Source organism: Xiphias gladius, chromosome 3, assembly GCF_016859285.1.
Source record: "Xiphias gladius isolate SHS-SW01 ecotype Sanya breed wild chromosome 3, ASM1685928v1, whole genome shotgun sequence".
Lineage (NCBI taxonomy): Eukaryota > Metazoa > Chordata > Actinopteri > Istiophoriformes > Xiphiidae > Xiphias > Xiphias gladius.
In genome coordinates, this window is record NC_053402.1 from 4,765,051 (window position 1) to 4,785,522 (window position 20,472).

At 39.2% G+C, this 20,472-nt stretch overlaps 1 protein-coding gene across 6 annotated transcripts in view; it reads right to left on the reverse strand.

Moving 5' to 3' along the window:
* rbfox1 (RNA binding fox-1 homolog 1) overlaps nt 1–20,472 on the reverse strand; it is a 160,156-nt gene that overhangs the window by 61,447 nt on the left and 78,237 nt on the right. For 2 of the 6 annotated variants that reach the window (XM_040121653.1, XM_040121660.1), the window contains one exon: nt 5,635–5,928. In XM_040121653.1, coding sequence (XP_039977587.1) covers nt 5,635–5,928 — 294 coding nt within the window. Of the gene's footprint in view, nt 1–3,433; nt 3,440–5,634; nt 5,929–10,760; nt 10,800–20,472 lie in introns of those variants that run through there. The other 4 variants (XM_040121689.1, XM_040121698.1, XM_040121669.1 and 1 more) reach the window with 3 other exon arrangements.

Consider the following 20,472-nt stretch of genomic DNA (forward strand, 5'->3'; position numbering starts at 1 on the left):
GCAGTGGGCACAGGCCCACCATAACTGGATGAAAAGTGGAAAAACATAGTCTGATCTGACAAATCTGGTTTTCTGCTGAGGCATCCAAATGGTAGCATGCAGATGTCTTTGGTGTCAACAGCATGAATTCATGGACCCAACATGCCTTATGTCCAGACTGGTGGTGGTGTTGGTGTAATGGTGTGGGGAATGTTTTCTTGGTAAATGGTAAATGGACTGCACTTATATAGCGCCTTTCTAGTCTTATCGACCACTCAAAGCACTTTACACTACTGCCACATTCACCCATTTACACACACACTCATACAGCGCTTTTTTCAATACAAACTGCACTTTCTACACACATACACACACACTCACACACCAATGATACATCAGGGGCAATTTGGGGTTCAATATCTTGCCCAAGGACACTTCACCATGCGGACTGGAGGAGCCGAGGATCGACCTTCCGCTTAGTGGATGACTTGCTCTACCACCTGAGCCAATCATGGTTTGCATGCCACAGCCCGTCTGAGTATTGTTGCTGACCATTGCATCCTTTTATGGCCACAATTTACCATCTTCTAATGGCTACTTCCAGCATGATAATGCACTATGTCACAAAGCAAAAGTCATCTCAAACTGGTTTCATGAACATGACAATGAGTTTAGTTTATTTCAGTGGCCTCCTAAGACACCAGATCTGAATCCAATATAAGACCAATGGGATGGGGTAGAATGGGAGATTGGCAGCATGAATGTGCAGCTGATAAATCTGCAGATATGATCTGATGTAATCATGTCAACATGGACCAGAATCTCAGAGGAATGTTTCCAACATGTTGTGGAATCCATGCCACGAAGATTTTTTTGCTGTTTTAAGAGCAAAGAGAGGAACTACCCAGTATTAGTATGGTGTTCGTAATAATGTGTTTGTTGATTGTATTTTAACAGGGGTCATCAGTCAGATATTAAGATATAAATAGTATTTCAATTTTGAATTGCATGATTATGTTTGAAAACTGAATAGTTTCAGAAATATGTCTTACATTTAATCATGCTCTTTTCTCTACTATCTTTATTGCGATGACTGTCCTGTAAATTTAATAAACTGAAAATCAGTTGTGTCCTATGTAGAGGTCAAATGTGTGTATTTACTGTATATTGTACATAGTATAACCAAATATGATGTTGTCAGAATCTTTGGTCATCACCGCTTTTGTGGTATTTTGGGGCTGAAATTCACTGTTAGGGCAAACAGCTGAAGCATGCTGGAGTGAGGGAAACAGAGTGCCAGATGCAGAGAGACTTTGTGGCTGAAAAAACAAGGAAAAGAAGAGAGAATAAAGTGGTGAGTGGAAGGTTTGATGATGTGGGGGAAGGAGTGCACACAGACTGAGTTGAAGGGAGAACTGATGAGATTTCAAGATGTATAGTATGCCTTTCTCTTGCTGCCAACATGCTTTTGTTGTCTCACTCTTTCCTCTGGTAGAACTACTTGGGGAGTGCAGCAAAGAAATCATCACACAACACTCAGCACCCAGAGCATAAACAAGACCTGCATTTCTGATAAAGCAGATTTTGAAAGTTTTGAATGATTAAAGAAGAACTGGAAATGTGATATTCTAGCTCTGAAACCCATTACCAATGACTGATTACCTACTTTAATCTGTAACCACTGACATAATACTCAACAGCGGGGATTTGGGGCTTTCAGGTAGAGTGAGTTATCTGTTATCTGTTTTAATTTTTAAATCTTTTTTCCTGCCACTGCATCAAGTCAAGACATGGTATGAACTCTCAGAACATTTTCCTTTTAAAATGTAAATAAATATGTCTCTGAGTTTAGATACAACATATTCTGTTAACTAACTCATTCTTCTTATCATGGATGGAACCTTGACTCACTCCAATAAATTATAACTTGAGTCTGATTTTTTATAATTTGTCCATCATTTGTATTTTGTATTGGTTACAAAGTAATTGCTGAGATCTGGGAAGTCCAATAGGTCACTTTTACACTTTCAGTTTGATTTTCTTACTAACATCTCTCTAAACAGTGTACTCTTACTGTCCAGTTATCATAGTGCAGATGAGAGAAGAGAGGAAGTGACAAAAAAGCTGATATTTTAATTTAAGTCGCCTCCAGTTATTGCTATGTGCCCCACAGCAATGTGGAGTAAGTGATGCCGCAACTGTTTGCAGACTTTTTTGTCTTGGGTTTTGTTTTTCAGCCTACATACAGGCTCTCCTAACTTGTTGGTGGAAGGTGTTAGGGATATATTCAGCCTGAAAGGCATACTGGCAGATACTAAACAAAGCTGAAAAATTACCTCTACCTCCAAAAAACAAATCTACATTTTTATTTACAGTTAATATTAATATAGTTAAGGCAGTAAAGGACAGAGTTCCCTGTTGTAAAGGTACAAATACAACATTATCAACTGTATCATTTCTATCAAGGAAACTATAAACATGATTTTAACATTAACATTACTGCAAAGGTTAACACAATATTTTTATATTTTAGATTACAAAAATATAAGGGAAACACTATTTCATTGTAATTTCTTAAGTGCTTTATTGATTTAAGTGTACCGGTAGCTACAAATACAGATTAAAGATTCTTAAAGATACTAGTGTACCCCTACATGTAAGATTGCTGTCAGATTGACTGATGTCTGATCAAACTGCTATTTGATATGTACAGACTTCAACACATTGCTGTAAATTAATATTTTATGATTCCGGTTCCTCCCACACATGCATTTGTCAGTGGAGCTTAATCTTCATTTCAGATCAATATTTCACATGTGAATTAAATGTCAAAATCCAGATTAGAAAGAAAAAGAAAATGAAGTAAGTTTTGCAGTGCTGAGGGAACACAATATTACTATGCAAAATAATACCCATCTTTATGACACTTAAGGCCAACGGTGTCATAAATATTTAAATTAACTGAGTTATAAATCCAGGGACCGAATAACTATCTGGATTTGTGTTGCCTGCAAGGCTGAACTCGTACATGCAGCAATAAAAATCATATGAATTCTATTAGAACAGTAACTCAAAAATGGCCCAAGAGATCACTGGCATTTGTCTTGGGGTAGGTGGAGTGTTGGAGTGACAATAAGCTAACACTCAGAAACTAACACTGTAGGTCTGTTTTCTAGTCGAGCTATACGGCTGAACAAAGACACAACTGAGGGGACAGTAAGGGCCTTGGATTGGAGCTCACAAGTGGTGATCACAATCATATGTGTATATATATATATATATATATATATATACACATATATAGGCAAATTGAAGCTGTTCTGGCAGCTCGTAGTTGTGGCCCAACACCTTACTAAGACACTTTATGTTGGTTTTTTCCTGTAATATATAATGAAATGTATATATATATACACATACATACTGAATATATACCGTTCAGCCAAAACATTAAAACTGGTAACTGGTTTTAATGTTGTGGCTGATTGGTGTACACTGGTTTCACACTGGTTTTAAATGGGACATATTTCAGAGATTGGTTTGCATGCCTTCATAAGTGAGTAAATGTAAACTATCGACTGTAGAAAAACATGAGATAAGCAGCTACTGTTGCTGACTTTGAGAGAGACATTTTCACATCGAATTTAAAACAGTCTGAGGTTTTTACAAGCGAAAAGTTTTTGGTACATCAACATCAGCTTACACTAGTGTGTCCACTTAGGGATGTTCCACCTCTAACCTGTTTGGTATGGTTCAGACAAACTGTGGTGCGCTTGCTTGCTTGGTTTGATTGGTTTGGACTGCGATGAAAGTTGTTAATCAAATCCTCATGAGGATCAAATCTCCAAGACGTAAAAATTTGGGTACCTTTCCAATTCCAACTGGACTCTGATGCACATTGTTTGTGGTGTGAAAGCATAGTAAAGGATTTTGTGATAGAAGATGCATGAATATAGCATGAATTCAAAAGTTAAACTACTATTAAATCCATCTGATGATCCGGAACTGTCAGAAAAAATGGATCTTAAGGGGCAATCAGTATAATTATTCAAGATCATTTGCTAACCATGTTACCTTGGGCAGTTATGGACCTTAAATGCAACAGTGGGATTATTTTTTTTTTCTCTAGGTCTTGAATAACTGAACCGAACTTCAGACGTGAAAGGGAATTTAAGTATCCTCTTCTTTTGAAAAAAATGAGAAGCAAACAATGTTAAAATTTGCCAGTGTCACTCAATTTCAGAGTGTGTTTGCCCCACACATATTTTTAAAGCTCCTGTGCAGTTTGATTTTTAAGGTTAATAGTGTCATTAACTGATGCCAAATTATTGCATCAGCATGTCTTGTGTCCAGAAAACTTTATTGCAGTTTGTTAGGAATAAAATATATAAAGAACATCAAGAAATTACTTTGGAACAAAAAGATTTATGGCCGGATTATGGTCCTAGAATCCCATACCTCCAGGTCTACAACTCCTTACCCCTAGGTCATGATCTAGTCCCGCAACCCCATACCTCCAGGTAATGGTCCAGTTCTACAAACCTGTACCTCCTCCATTGAGGATGTAGTTGAAAACTGTTATGGAACCACTGTATACAACTACTTCCAATTGAAAGTAGCTAAAGTCTTCTGGAAAAGTTGTTAAATGTTACTAAATGATGTAATACACTAATCAGCATACTTGTATTCTGCCTAGTGTCAACGGGTTTCAGCCCTTTATCTGTTTGCTTCTCTCCTAGTTTCTGTGCTCACATATACAGTAATTTAATACAGCTGAACTCCCAATAAAGCTGTTCTCATTAACACGTTTTTCTGTTTTTGTTGTCAGACAACGGAACAAGTATGAAATAGGTATTGAAATGTAACTCATTAAGACTACATGTTAACCAACAGTCACTTCCAACCTGCTGCTCTGCACTGCTAAAATCCTTATTTTATAATCACGTCAGCTCACAAAATCATCATACACATACGTAAGTTAAAGAGAATGGCTGTGCTTCAGCTATACTTACTTGTGAAATGATCACTCAAAGCAAAAGGTCATTACCTTCTATGTCAGCTGCTTTGTGGTCGATTGAATGAGACACATAGAGAGGTATGCCTGCAGAGGGAAAGCCCAACCTCTGGGGCAATACTGGCTACTCTCTTCTACATTCGTCAGTAGCTGTACAAAAAGTCACTTGATTTGTTGCTAGGTGCTTTTCTGAAAAAAAAAAAACCTCAGTAAAGCAGTGCGAAAAGTAGGTAAATCTAGCGACAAAGGCACTAAGTGGGCAACACTGCCTGTAAATGCTTCCCTGGTTATGTAATAGAAACTGTTCACACCAATTCATTTTGAAAGAGCAACAGCCAATCAGGAAACTCCAACACTCAGCCGACCCACCAGTGATGTAACTTCCTCTCTCAGTCAGTCAGCCAGTCAGTCAGTCAGTAACAGAAATTCACGTTTATGGGGCTGGCCCTACTGTTGCGGTCCAGCCAAAAATGGAAAGCAAAGAACAATAGTACAAACTGTTCCAAAACCACAATGTCTTAATTTTACATTTATTTGCATTTAATTGTTCGAAGTAAATAATAATTAAACATGTTACAGTACATACAAACTCTGAAACCCAGCTATTCCCAACTCAAACACCAGCTTCTCCCATAATGCCTTACTGTGGCTGTGCCGGTGACTGTCTGACTGCCAGAGTCTGACCCGCCCTGTTCACTGTGGCTCTGCGAGGACTGGTACATGTTGAGTGGATGCTCACTGACGGAGGCCTGGACCCCGGTGTAGTCCTGTGGTGCTGCTGGGTGCTGGTGTGGATGTGGGTGGGTATGTGGATGCGGATGGGGATGTGAAGCTGTGAACTCAGCTGGAATGCCGTTCTGGGGAGGGGGGGCAAATTGGGCTGATGGGTAAGCCTGGGCCATGGATGTTTCCGGGGTTGCTGGTGTCTCTTGGTTACCCTATATGAACAGAGAGATGCACTTTTTAAATTCAGACCACTTCAACATTCCATACTTGGAGATTTTGCTCACTTCCTGTATTCCCTTACATCTCTTTCAAAAATAGTGGCAGGGCTCTGAGAAAGGCAGTGGTGGTTGGTTGGCCAATTTGGTCTAGACTGAAATTTCACCACAACATTTCAGTGGATTAACATTGAATTTTGTGCAGCCATTTGTCATCCCAGAGGATGAATCATAATGACTTTAGTGTTTCTCCGACTTTTCATCCAGCGCCATCATCAGGTCAAAATTTAGATTTTTTTTGGTGGATGGATTGCCATGCAATTCACAATATTCATCAGGTCTAGAGGATGTATCCTATTGACTTTGGCAACCCACTAACTTTTCATCTAGTGCCATCATTAGGTCAGAATTTCAAATTTTGACCTAATGATAAAAATAAAGTAAGGTGGTGAACATGGTAAACATTACGTACTGAACATCAGCATGTTACCATTAGAGTAGTACAGTACAGCCTCACAGAGTTGTTAGTATGGCCTGCAGACCTACGGATGGTGATGTTAGTTGGTCTGTCTATCCAGCACTTTATTGTAGAGCTAAATACCTTTCCTACTAGTTAGATTACATTGGACTTTTGTAGGAATATCTTCCTCAGAAGATAATCTTTTAGTTCCACTATTTCGCCAAAATTTCTACCTGACCACAATTTGCTCAATGTCATTGTATCTTGAAAAGGAATGGATTTCTGTGACGTTTGCTGAGGACATTAACAGTCCCCAGAGGATGAATTCATGTTTTTGTTGGACCCCTGACTTTGTTTGGAGTGTCAGCAAAAGACTCATCACAATCTAATTTATTGTCATGAAATTTTTTGTGGACATTTACACTGCAAAGAGGTTGAACTTTTTCCATTTTGGACACATTGTGAGCTTTCATTTGGCAGAATTTTCAGACAAATTTTACATTTTATGTACATTCCTGTAGCTGGCAAGATTAAAAGAACGTAAATCATCAAATTGTTTCTCATTAAAAGCAACGCTTTTGAACTGTGAATACTGAAGCCTTGTGTGACTGCTAGTAGAATTTTAGTCATTTATCTTGTTTAATACTTTTTTTTTTGCACAGAATCAAACTAAAACAACGATTATGGGTAATCAAATGTTGTTTTGCACACTCCATTGTAGATGAATACATCAACCATACTGTGTATATACAAAAAAAAATACAGTTTTCAGTTTTTGCTAATGTGTAATGAGACTCCCAGTTGACTCCACTGCATTAGCGCCAGCACAAACATGCACAAATACACAAACTAGTCTACTCCACGAAGGGGAAATGCACTTTTAAGAGCTGTCCTTTGTAATGAGAACCAATTTATCCATCAGTGTTATCCACTTGATCATAGAGGGCACTCTACATCACACACCAACCAAATTGCACATACATTAATATACTTAAACATAGGTGAACACTGTGTGTACTGTGCACATAGGAAAACAATGAAATGGCAAGCTGTTAATGTACAATGAATAGTCTTTGTTTAACTTGCTCTGGCCTATATATGTGTATATAAAACATTTAAGCAATGACTGTTTACTTCAAAACAAACATAAAAAAGAGGGACAATTACAAGTTTTAGAAATGTGGTTTCAGCTGATTGTAGCTGTGATTCACAAAAAAATGGTGGAAACATTTGAGGAAAGAAAGTGAATTTGCTCCCAAAACACTTAGTGTAGTAAATAAGTATTGTGTATGTGTCAGAGAGGCTAGTCCTGTGGGACATTTACTATATATCTCAGTCATTCCAGAGACAAAGAGAGAGAGAAAGGTGTAGCCATATGCAGGAAAAAGAAACGGGGGAGGGAGGGGGTGCAGACAGTGAGTCTTGGCTAAATGCTCTGCTGTGTAATGAGAACCACATTTAGAAGGCAGAAATATGCTTTACGTGGCAAAGTGCTGCACACACACACACACACACACACACACACACACACACACACACACACACACACACACACACACACACACACTCACGTACGACTCAAGGAATACAATTAAAATTCTGAATACATGCACAGAGAGATAGAATTTCTCTCCTTCAGAATAAAAATGTCTCTCTGTATGTTTAAATGTGTGTTATTCTTTTTTGCGAACTATTTCTCCATTTTTCAAAAGAAAGTTCTGCAATAGACTCAAATTTGTCTCAAGTTTTAATTCAAAATGACTTTGCCCCTCCTCCACTGATTGACTATCTATCTTCCTTCTGAGAACACCATAATATCTATCGTTTACATTAAACATTGACTTGACTTTCATGTTAGATTTTACTGTAGACTTTTGTTGCACTACATTTGTTTAGTCAGCATTCTCTACGAAAGCCACAAGTCAGTAGAACACTCTACGAGATGACATAAGAATTGCAGGTCTATCAGTCACTTTAATGATAGACCTTATTTAGTACAACTTGGAGTTTATTTTCATAGATATTGCCATCAGGTTAATGATCACTTATAACACTGTACTCACCAAAGTAATTACTGAGATTTGGGAATTTTGAGACATCGCTAAAAATAGGTTGAGCTGGGAAAGAAACAGGAGCAGTCTGATAATCAGACAGGTCATAAACAAACCAACAGTTTATCTGACCTTAAATGTTGCTGATAATCCCTCATTGCTCAGGAAAATGACAGATTTTTACAACACCTTTGTTTTCTAACCTGGGTTTCTTTTATCCTACCAGTACAATCATCTGATTGCTTATGTCCCTTTCCCCCTCTGACTTATTTTAGATGATGTCACTGAATTCCCAGGTCTCAACAATTAATTTAGCTGAGTGCAATGTACTGAAAAACCCAAGTTGTTATAAACTGTAGTTTTCCTCTCTGGCAAATTTAAAAGTTTGGCTAAAAGCTAACCAAATCTGGAACTACTGACTGCATCCTTGCATTGTACACACCCTTCTTTGATTTTTGTTATGTATATCAAGCTTGATAATATAATGTATGTGATGTACTGGGGGGCATAGTTTTGTATTATAGATCTCACCCTGTTTGTTTGGTGTTTTTTTGTTATTGTTATTTTTTACCAATAGAAAATTTTATTGTTATTGTGTGTATGTTTAAATTGTGACTTTCCAAGTGACTGCAGAGACTCTTGAAAGAAATAATTCAACATTTTGGGAAATATTCTTATTTACTTTTTTTCTGAGTGAGATCAGAAAGCTAGGCTCAACGTGTAGTAGACGTGATTAGCTTAGCTTTACATAAAGACTGGAAGCGGAGGGAAACAAACCAAGGCTCTGAAAAGTGAAAAAAACCCCAACAATTAATAGATTTTATCTTGTTTGTCTTATCCTTACTCAAAAATAAAGTATGTGTGGTTGTGGGGAGTTATATATTGCAACGTAGACCAAAACATGTGCTCACTGATTGAATTTGGCAACAGACACTACAGCCAGAGACACTTCACAGAAGTACTGGACAGAAAGATACACTGTTTTTGTTTGACAATAAAAAGTTCCAGCACATAACCCCCAGCACAGATATAGGTTAAACAAATGAGATAGAGCTTATTGTTGATCTTTAGAGGTTTTCCTTGGAGTGTGACAGCCCTATACTCTGATCCTGAAGAAACCTCAATGCATGTTTTTTACAACTTAAATGACAAACTTTAAACTGCAAATGAGTCCTTCAAAGTAAATAACAAAATGTATACGTTATAATTCCCATTAATTCTGACCTGATGCCCCTGTATACTTTCTGGCTTCGTTAGGGCTCAGTAAGTATCATAGCAAATTTTTGCTGTCACAGTTAAAAGAAAGACTACTTGCTTAAGGTTAGGAAAAGATCTATGTCATAGTTAAAAGAACATTGACTATCGGTAGGAAAATAACTTATGTTGTTTTTCTTGGGAGAACAGTCTCAATCTAATATGAGGCAAATCAAGTGGGTGTCTTATCCTGGCAGTCATTTGTAGGTTTATTGCTGGCATTTTGTCTCGGTTTTGTGTCAAACTATGTTTCACTGACGAATAGTGTTTAGCACTTGGGTTTATGATTAAGGTTAGGTTAAGGTTAAGGTAAAGATAAAAACAATTTGAAAAATTAACAGACTTCATCATAACACTGGCAACAAAGCCATATGTGACTACCAGGAAGTATTCCTCTGCCGCATTTCAGCAAGGACTGTCTGACGGAAATACAAAGAGGGAATTTCTTACTAAAAGGACTGAAATGTTGGAGGATACCCACTTGATTTGTCTAACTCAGACTGCTGAAGCGTGAAGCTTCAGCTGAACTTCTGTTTGATTTTGTCCTCCATTTTTCACGGCAAAGTCTTAACATGAACATTGGGAAGGATAACAGCAATATAACTTACTCAATATACATATAACATTGTAGAATTGAATGAAAACAGACTAGAAAATGGGAATGAATAGTACAATTTCTCTCTCTTCTTGGTTTAATTTATAAAACACTCCTGTCGATGACAGAGAGAGAGAAAGTCTCTCTCTGTCATCGACTCCTGCTAGCATCTACCATAGATTAAGATGAAAGAATGAGGTAGAAAGAAAGAGATGCATTCACACACAGCAACACCCACATAAAGAGAGCATATAGCCCTGCAAACCTACATGTACTAAACATACAGTATACACACACACACACACACATACACACACACAACCCACAAAAGGAGCATGCAGCATGCTGCCTTCTACAGTCACAACACAAACAGTGTGGACCGAGAGAGCAGGTATGGAACTGACAATTAGGAGAGCGAGAGGGAGAGAGAGAGACATGGAAGAAAAACAGTGTGTATTCTCAGAAGTACCTGCTCTACCATCCCGCCTCTGCCTTCCTCCATGCACATCCAGCTGTGCTATGAAGTCCAGCCCACCAGTGTTTGCCTACAGCTAGCATCAATTATGGATGGCTTTGTGTGTGTATGTGTGTGTGAAGTGGGGGACTGAGCAGAAGGAGGAGGAAGAGGAGGAGGTACCACTGTGTATGAAAGCCGCATTCCCCAAAATGTTTTCACCACTCTCTTCTCTTTCATCTCTCACAATCCTTCACTTTTCACGTATTTGTATCAGTGTATCATTTTTCATTTGCCAAAAGTATATGGACACCCCTGAGTCTGTCAATTTTGGAACTCTCCAAATCTGACATTCATGCCCACTTCATGCAGTGATTGGCCAGTTGTGTGGAGGTGTGAAAGAGGCAGGGTTTTAACTTTTTTTTGTGTATGCATCAAACATCCCTAAGAAGGCTGGCTTTATTTCCCACCTTGCAGTTTGGCCATTTTTAAAAGCTATGAACACTTTTGCCTTTAGACAACACAACGTACAAACCAGTTAGTTACAAGCCTAATGTGAGGACAATGGGCTCATAAAATGAGACACTTTATACATATTTTTTATTTTATTTTATTTCATTGTAATACAATGTGTATTGTCCTCCTAATGTTATTTTCTAACTAAAATTAGACAGCCAGCCAAACTCCCTAAAAAACTTAAGGAACTGAGGAATGGAAATTAGGATGTAGTTTTCTCTTGTAGAGAATGTTGATATAGTGAAGGAATAAAACTTAACAACGGAAACATACATCGAGTCACTTATACTCAACAGTAAGTAATTACTTAAAAATAGTAAGTAGTATGTTTGCTAAAGCACTATATAAAGAGCCAGTTACACAAACTGTGCTCAAAATATACTATATATTACTGAGGCATAATGTACTGAAAACAAAAACAACCAGCCTGTAAGTCAAAAAATGACTTACAGGCTATGTTTACGATGGGCCAAATCAAAGGATTACAACACCATGCTGATTTGCTGCAATCTCCTTTCCAACTGAAACTGATGTGGTCCCACTTCCTGTTTCCTACCATAAAGCTTCAATACCACGTTTAACCAGAGGGCAGTGCTAAAGCAGCCCAAAACATTAGACCTACTACATAGTAGGCAGAATACACATCTGGCGTCTGTGATGCCACTATTAAATACTTACACTATCTTAAACATTAACCTAACTTTCAGTCCTCTTTAGGCACGAGAAGGATGACTTCTGAGACAGGTCTCAGGCATGTAATCTTTGGACTACCTTGGGCTGTAGCCTTTACTTCGACCTTGCGCACCTTTCCATCCTGACTTGGAAAAGTGGATGTTTCCAGTGCCATGGGCCACTCCTTCCTTGCACCTTGTATGTTTTTCAAAAGCACTACATCACTTCCTGTAGGTTATAGGAATCTTTGACCCACTTACAGCAACTCTGCAATATCAGGAGGTATTTGAGTCTCAATCGGGTCCAGAATGTTCTTGCAAGAGCTTGGACCTGTCTCCCCTGGTTTTGTTGGATGTATTTGTCTGAGAAATCTCCAGGTGGAGGGGGGAGTACCAACCTTTCGGATAAGTATGATTGCAGATGTTAAGATGAAGGGGGCGTCTGGATCAGTAGAGACTGAAACAAGGGGTTTGGAAATGATGATCTGACATCAGTGTGCACAGAACTTCATGGGAGAGGCAAATATGTTTTTGAATCAGCATGGAGTCAAGTATTCGGCAAGCTACTCCAAGCATTCACTCCCAGGAGTGTCCCATGTGTGAAGAATAATTGGGGTTGAACTTAAAGGAGCAGCCCTGCTCACTCAAGTATCTCTGGATACGGCATTCTTGTTGCTGCTTGGTCAGTCTGAGCTCTTTGCTGGTGCCAATAAAATTTGTTCCACAATCCGATCTCAGTTATTTTTCAGGTCCATGGATTGCAAAAAAAACCCGCTTCAGAGTGTTGATGCAACTAGAGGTGTCCATGGACTCGATTACTTCAATATGGACTGCTCTAGTGTTCATGTAACACTTGCTCTCAATATGTCCACCTCCTGTGCATTGATTTTCAAAGGTCCAAAGATATCCAGTCCCATGTAGGTCAATGGGGGAGATGTGCTGAGGCTTCCGGTTGGCAAGTCTGCCATGGTTTGCAACTCACTCTTGCCACATAGCTTCCAACGGGTGATGCACTTGTGTACGACCGATCTGATTAGGCTTTTGCATCTGATGATCCACAGGCCAGAAGATCTGCTTGGCCCTCCGGTGAAATGATGGCCTTGATGTTTCACCTGTTGGTGGCATATTAGCAGAGTAGAGATGTGACTATGTCTAGGTAGATTTAGGGGATTCATCTCAGCATGTTCCAGTGGTGCATGTTTGAGTCTGCCTCCAATTCTCATGAACCCATCCTCAAGCACAAGACTGAGTTTAAAGAGTGAGCTGTTCTTGAGCAAGGTTTTAACATCGGTGAGGGCAGAGAATTCCACTGGGAAAGCTTCCTTTTTACTGCATTTAAGATGATGTCCATAGCTTGAGAAAGCTCGTCAGGAGTGCAAGGTTGTTTGCACCGATGCCCCCCTCTACGTCTTTTGGCGTAGTCTTTAGACTTGTGAGGTGGAGCTATATGGATAAGGAAGGCAACAGCTCTCAATAGTGAGGCCCATGTAGAGAAGCACTTGAACCAGTCCATGTTGAGGTTTTGCCTTTGAACTTGTGTGGAAGCCTGATACCTCAGGCCACACTTTTAAGTCAAGGACTGATGAGTTCAAAGAAATCAGGTTTCTCTTGAAGGCCCTTATATGGTCTATGAAGAAAAGCTGGTCAACTGAGCCATTTCGTTTTGCAAGGTAGGATGCAGGGACAGCCCTGGATACATCATCAACCAGATTGTACTCTGTTGCTATGTAAAACCAGTGCTCCTTAGTCGACTGATGTGATGTATCTGTTTGACTTTGTTGTGCATATACACATAGAAGCGCTTTATCTCATTATGTATGTACATAAGGACTTTATCGCATCTATCTTGAGGTCGATTTCATCAAGGATGAGCTCTGCCATTTCTACTTGTAGGATTTCAGCACAGTTGAAGCAAGTTCAAGCCAAGGGAGGGTACGCTCAGACTGAGGAGCTAGCTTGGCTTTTCCTAGTATGAAGCCGACATTGCTGTTTCCATCTTTGGCAATGACCCTGATGTAAGCCACAGCACCAATAGCCTTGAGTGAGGCAAAACACACAGTTCTGTGCATCTGACCTTGGAGAGGGAATCTGGTGTGTAGGTGTATGGGATTTGCAACCGCTTCAACTCCTGGAATATGTCTCGCCAGACTACCCATCACTCTCTTGCTCCTCTGAAAGTGGAGCAGTTACATGTGTTAATGGTGAAGTCGTCCTTATACAAGGACTGGAAAGGCCAGACAAAGGCGTTCAAAGACACTGTTTACAGTGAACAGGAAACCATGCCGCGTGAATGGCTTGTCACCCAATGACACTCCGAAGGTAAATACATCATTAGCTAGCTCCCATTATCCTCTGGTGGGAAAGCCTTCATTATAGGTGGGCTGTTGGAAATGATCTTGTGGAAGTGGAGGTTTGACTCTACAAGAGATGATTGGGTCCTCTGGAGAAGACTGGTAGCCTCTGTGTCAGTCAGCAGGGACATGAGGCCATTGTCCACGTAGAAGTGTCTCTCTACAAACTCTCGTGTGTCTATACTATGTTCATTTTTCACCCTCTTTGGCAACATGCCAAAGCCCACACATGGAAATTAAAATTTGAAGGGCTATTGCCAAAGACATGCACCTTCATCCGGTATTTGATGATGTCTTTCGTCGGATCATTATCCCTGAACCATAAGAATTTACTGTGGTCATCTCTGAAAAGAAAGTGGTGGAACATTTTTTGGATGTCTGCCATGGTAACACTTGCTCCTTTCAGAAACAGATAAGGACTCCCAAAAGCTGTTATTGAGGTCAGGGCCTATCAACAGCACAATGCTGAGGGAGACGCCACCTTCATGTGCACTAAAAAATTGAACACCACCCTGATGTGGTCAGGTTATTGAGGGTGGCAGACATCAAATATTGGCATCCATCAGAGGAGGGGCTTGTTTGGCATGATCATCTTTAAAAATCCTTCCCATAAAGGCTATGAACTGTTTCATCACAGGTTTCCTGTCGAGGGCTTGACACAGTGAGGTAAGTCGACTGCTTGCTTGCAGTTATTCGAGAGTCATCTTTGTGGCACCTTAAGGGGAAGTGGAATAACCCAGTTGTTTTCCTCATCTCTGTAAACCTCTGAGTCCATAATCTTTAAAAAATGCAGTATCTTCAATGGGTAGTGCAAGCTTTTTGTTGTTTTCAGTTGTTTGGAACAAACTGAAACCCTTTGTAACTCTCTCCAAGTTGGATTTGCATGTGCTGATGAGACTATCTCGTTGCTACCCGATACACAATCTCTTTCAGCTCCATGAAGCTGTTGCGGGTGTATAAAAAAGGAAATGGTTGACCATTCTCTAACATATGGATCTTTAAGGTGCTCACGCTAGGCTTGTGGGTGTTCCCAAGAAATACTTCCCCAACCACAACCCAGACCAAATCGAATCTCTGAGGAAACTGGGTATCACCTTATGTACTATTGCAATGTCTCAGTGTATCAAAAGGGGATTTGGGCATTTGGATGAAGCTATGGGATGTGACCTGCCACAGATTAAAGGAGTAAAACTGAAACAACAGAAATATATATTCAGTAACTTATATACAAATAGTAAATGTATATGTAATATATATGTTTATGTAATGTATATGTTTGCAAAAGCACTATATATAGAGCCAGAGTTACACAACCTGTGCTCAAAATTTACTAAATTTAAACTATATGCTACTGAGACATGATGTAATGAACATTTCATATAGTATGAGCATCTATCAGCCAGTAACTAGCATTAATTTAATGCAAACATAAAAACATCCTACTAAATACAAATATTATTCAAAACTGAAAGTTAAACGTATACTCAATAAAAAATAACTTATAGGCAATACTTATGATCGGCCAAATCAAAAGATTACAACAGATGTTTGAACACCATGTTGATCTGAGATATCTCTTGCAACTGAAATATGTGGTCCAAACTCCTGTTTTCTACCATACTGCTGCAATACCACATTTAACCAGAAGGTAGTGCTAAAATAACCCAAAGCATTAGACTAACTGCTTAGGGGGCTGAGTTCCATTGTATATGCAAATTCTGAGTTAATGTTCTGAGGTAATTAGTCGTGTCTTGTTTACTTTAATTCTTATATTTTTTTTGATACTGGTTAGTTAGCAAATAGTTATTATGCTCCAGTTTCCTACACTCAGAAACAGAAAAAAAGAAAATCATAAATCATGCTTAATCTTTTTTCAAATGTGCTACAATAATCTGGCTTTAAAGCCCTTGTGGCTGAATGGTTGAAAATTCCTGCAGCCAGGTTCCAAAGTCTTGTGGAATTTATTCCCAGAACAGTGGAGACTATCGAAGCAGCAGATTAATGCCCATAGATTTGGAATGACATATTCAACTATGCATAACAACACCTGACAAACTATCTGTACAACACAATTTTTAAAGCAAGCAGCTGTCAGAGCCTCATTCGTCTTTACAGTGCACCCATGTTTGCTTATTTAAGGTGTCAGGTGTCTGTGGTACCTGGAGACCTGGCTGAATTTAGTGTGGTTTTACCATACAGTAGATGTCTTTTCAAGTTCTCTGGAGAAATCTAGGAGGACATTCACATCTGACACCAGAGACCAACTTTGAACAGAGGACAGGGGTTACCATTTCCCCTTAATCTGTTATCAGTTGACCACATTCCACACAACCACAGTCTTCATTCATTAGATGATGAAGAGTGTGGTTGAAAGCTCCAAAATACTAGACTTACTGACTTGCGGTTGTATCCCTTGATCAACCAGTCAAGTTACAAATAAAAAAACAAATGTGATATTCACAGGATTATATTTTTTTGTTTTTCTGATGTACACACAATAAAAGAACAAATATTTGTATAAATATTTCCTTACAAAATATTCAGATATTAAATGATCCATTCTTGTCAAAATCAAGCAATAAAGAGAACCCCACTTTACCCTTCTTATTAAATAAATTAACTTCATTTTTGCTTCATTTTCTCTGCATTTTGATAGCTGGTAATTATATTTATGGCTCCTCCATGGCCCCCACAATGGGCCAGCCACTAATATATATCTCCACAGGACAAACAAAGAAGTGAAAGATCTATACACAGGCACACAATCAATCAGGCACACAAACACACACACACTCACAGTGTATCATCCACAGATCAGTAGTTTGCTAAGAGGCCATGGCCTTCTGTTTGGTCACCCAGACACACAGAGAGACCGGGAGTGTGTGAGGAAGGAGAAGCTGGATGAAGGGATGTAGAAAGAGCGAGTTCCGGCCAGATGTGTGTGTGTCCTGCTCATCTAGTTGACAGATGGTTTGGGGCGATGTGAGGCAGGGTGTGACTGAAGCAACACCACTGAAGCCGGATGACACACACACACACACACACACACACACACACACACACACACACATACACACACACATCTATCTATTTCTTATGGTCACTGGGTACTGTATTTATTCTGTAGCAGTGTCCATCTCTGGTGTAAGAAACCCATGGTGAAAACTATGTATCGGTACTGATAGTGGTAAGTCGCTGACATTTGTATTTCAAATACCATGATACATTCTGGGTTAAAATTTTGGACTCTGGACTGCTACTAAATTCTCTCAGATTCAGGAGCTACTTTTACTACTAAAAAGTTTTGTAAATTGCTCTTATGATGCATTCAGACTGAAACCTGCCACACGGAATTTACTCGCGTGGTGTGGCCAAAAGCAGGACGGGACAGGAAAGCTAACATGGCTAGTAAGCTACCAGCAGCAGTCAACAAATTTGTAAATTATACAGCGTTTTAACAGTGTTTTTTAACATTCTACTCTCATTAACCTCTGTTACTATCCTTACACTCACTGTAACCAAATAGCATCCTTTCTTCTCAGCTGCTTGTATTATTTAACTTGCAGTTATAAAACAAGAATATAAACAAACAGTATTTCCTGAATCAATAGAATACCTTTATTGTCACTGTACATGTACAACGAGATAAAGTAGCACCAAGCCGCTCTGTCTAGATGCCATCTTAAAGAAATCAGTCAGTCCCAACCCTTCTCTTAAACTGACCTGATCATGGACAGCTTTCAATTTCACATCTCAAAATTCCCTCAGATTGAACTCTGGAGCAAACAGAAGGAGGCAGGTCAATTTGCAACCAGAAGCAAATGTATCTCGACCCTTGTCACATAGAATGAGAAGCGAGAAGAATGAGAAGAATGAGAATGAGAAGAAAATTTGGGTGTGACTGTACTTTTGAACCAAAACCCTTTTGGCCTGTGTACTGGCCTCCCTATTCTTTCTGTTCCCCAGCCACCCCATCTATAATCCATGGCTTCACTCACCTTCCCATCTGGCTATTTCAGATGGGAAGGTGTCTTGCGGATAAGATTGTGCAGTTGGAGGGAAGAATCTCTATGCACTACCAGATCTAGAAAACTGAGAAGCACATGGATACCATCGATTTTCAGCACAGCACAAACCAGAACAATCTGTGTCCGAGAGGCTGATGTCTCCGCTCCCTGTCGTCCTACTAATCCTGCCCCTGGTTATCGTCCCTGATGAATACTGGCTCTGGTTCAGGGCTTAACCTAAAGCCCCAGTCAGCTCTACTCCATCCCACCACAAGCCCCTCCATCGCAAGAGTAGAAAAGCACTATACAAGTGCAGTCCATCTACTGTTTATCATTTACCTGGACTACAGTCTCCTACTGAATACCATTCTATTGGTACTATTATCTCCTACCATAATAATACAATAAATAGCAACAGACTTTATGTAGGATCTAATAGGAACAATTTAATATCAGTAAAAGTAAAGTAAACTGATTCAAAGTAATAGCCCAGAGACATTGAGTATGGAACTTTTTAACGTACATTCACTCTCTAATAAGAGATTTCTTATTAATAACCTTATTACGGAGTGCAAATTGGACTGTATGTTTTTAACCGAAACCTGGATCAGCACTGATAGACCTGCCTACAATTCCTCCCACTCCTGTAAGCAAGAAATAAAGGCGGTGGGACGGCAACTATATTCTGAGCTCCTCTTGCTCCTCAGCTCATTTCGGCAGGGACATATTTCCGGGTGACATTTGTTTGTTTGAGCATCATGCCATTATATGTTAAGGTGTCAGCCTCTTGCAGTAACTCTTTATAGGCCCCCAAACAATGTCCCCTTTCACTAGCCGATTTTGCAGAATTCTTGTCCGTTATTCACAGTAATCATGATAAAATTATTTTAACCTACATGTGGAATCTTACTTACTGAAGTAAGATTCCAAAGCCAAGGACGTTTTTAATATTCTGAATTATATGGATTTTACTCAGCATGTAACTGGTCCCAAGCATACCAATGGCAACACCTTATATCTGGTGATAACACATGGACTTACTGTTGATATATCCTCCATTGTACATATGGCTATGTCTGATCATTTTATAGAATTTCTTTTGGTTACAGCCTGCATAGCAAAGAAAAATACAGAGCGCCTTGTTAAAAAACAATGTCTTACCCCTGAGATTGCTACAAATTTCATGACCTCTGGAAGATTCTCTACAAAGAAATTTGAACACAATTAAACACACCAAGAAAGTGATAGGGTTAAAGTGAAATATATTACAATTTACAATATAGAAGACAAACAAAGCTTATCAAAAGAAGTCAAAGGAGAGTTTCAATAGAAAAAGCCTTACAATCATCTTTTATAGTGTTTCTTAAGACCAAGAAATCAGATCCAATTGGTTATCTTTACTTCTACCCAAACACATCATCCAATAAGATGGAAACTTATATAATATATATAATATACGTGCTGTCCATGCATTGGCCATAGACTGAACATAGCTGTTCTGCCCTCCCCATGCAATGATCTCGTAAATCACCTAATTACCAAACTCAGGTCAACTATTGACACTGTTGCCTCTGTCAAACAAAGAAAGGTCAACCCCAAACAGAGAGACCCCTGGAAAAAATGATGAAATAGCTAAATTAAAGAGAAATTGCCTTGTTGCAGAGAGAAAATCGAAAAAGTCTAAATAACAGGTCCGCCATTACATTTTCTGGGAGCGTCTTGACATGTACAATAAGGAAATCAGAAATGCTAGACAGACTAATTTCTCCAAACTGATCAGTGATAACCAGAACAATCCACAACTCCTCTTCTCAACAATTGATTGTTTGGTCAACCCTGTCCCTTTAGACTGTGGTGATCTGTTCTCTACATCCAGATTTAAGAGTTCGTGGCATACTTCAGGGAGAAGATAACCACCATTGGGTCTGGCATTGATCAGCTAAGGAGTTACACCTTAGAATCCCCTACCTCACCATGTGAGATAACCGTAGAGTTTTTTGCCCTGGTTGATGCTGAAATGTTCATGAAGGTAGTATCACTGCTTAAGCCCTCCACTTGCTCTCTTGGTCTCATCCCCACAACCTTTTTGAAACAATTTTTATCTGTTTATCAGATTAGATCCAAACTGTTATTAACTATTATTTTCAGACAGGTGTTTTTTCCCAACCAAACTTAAGACTGC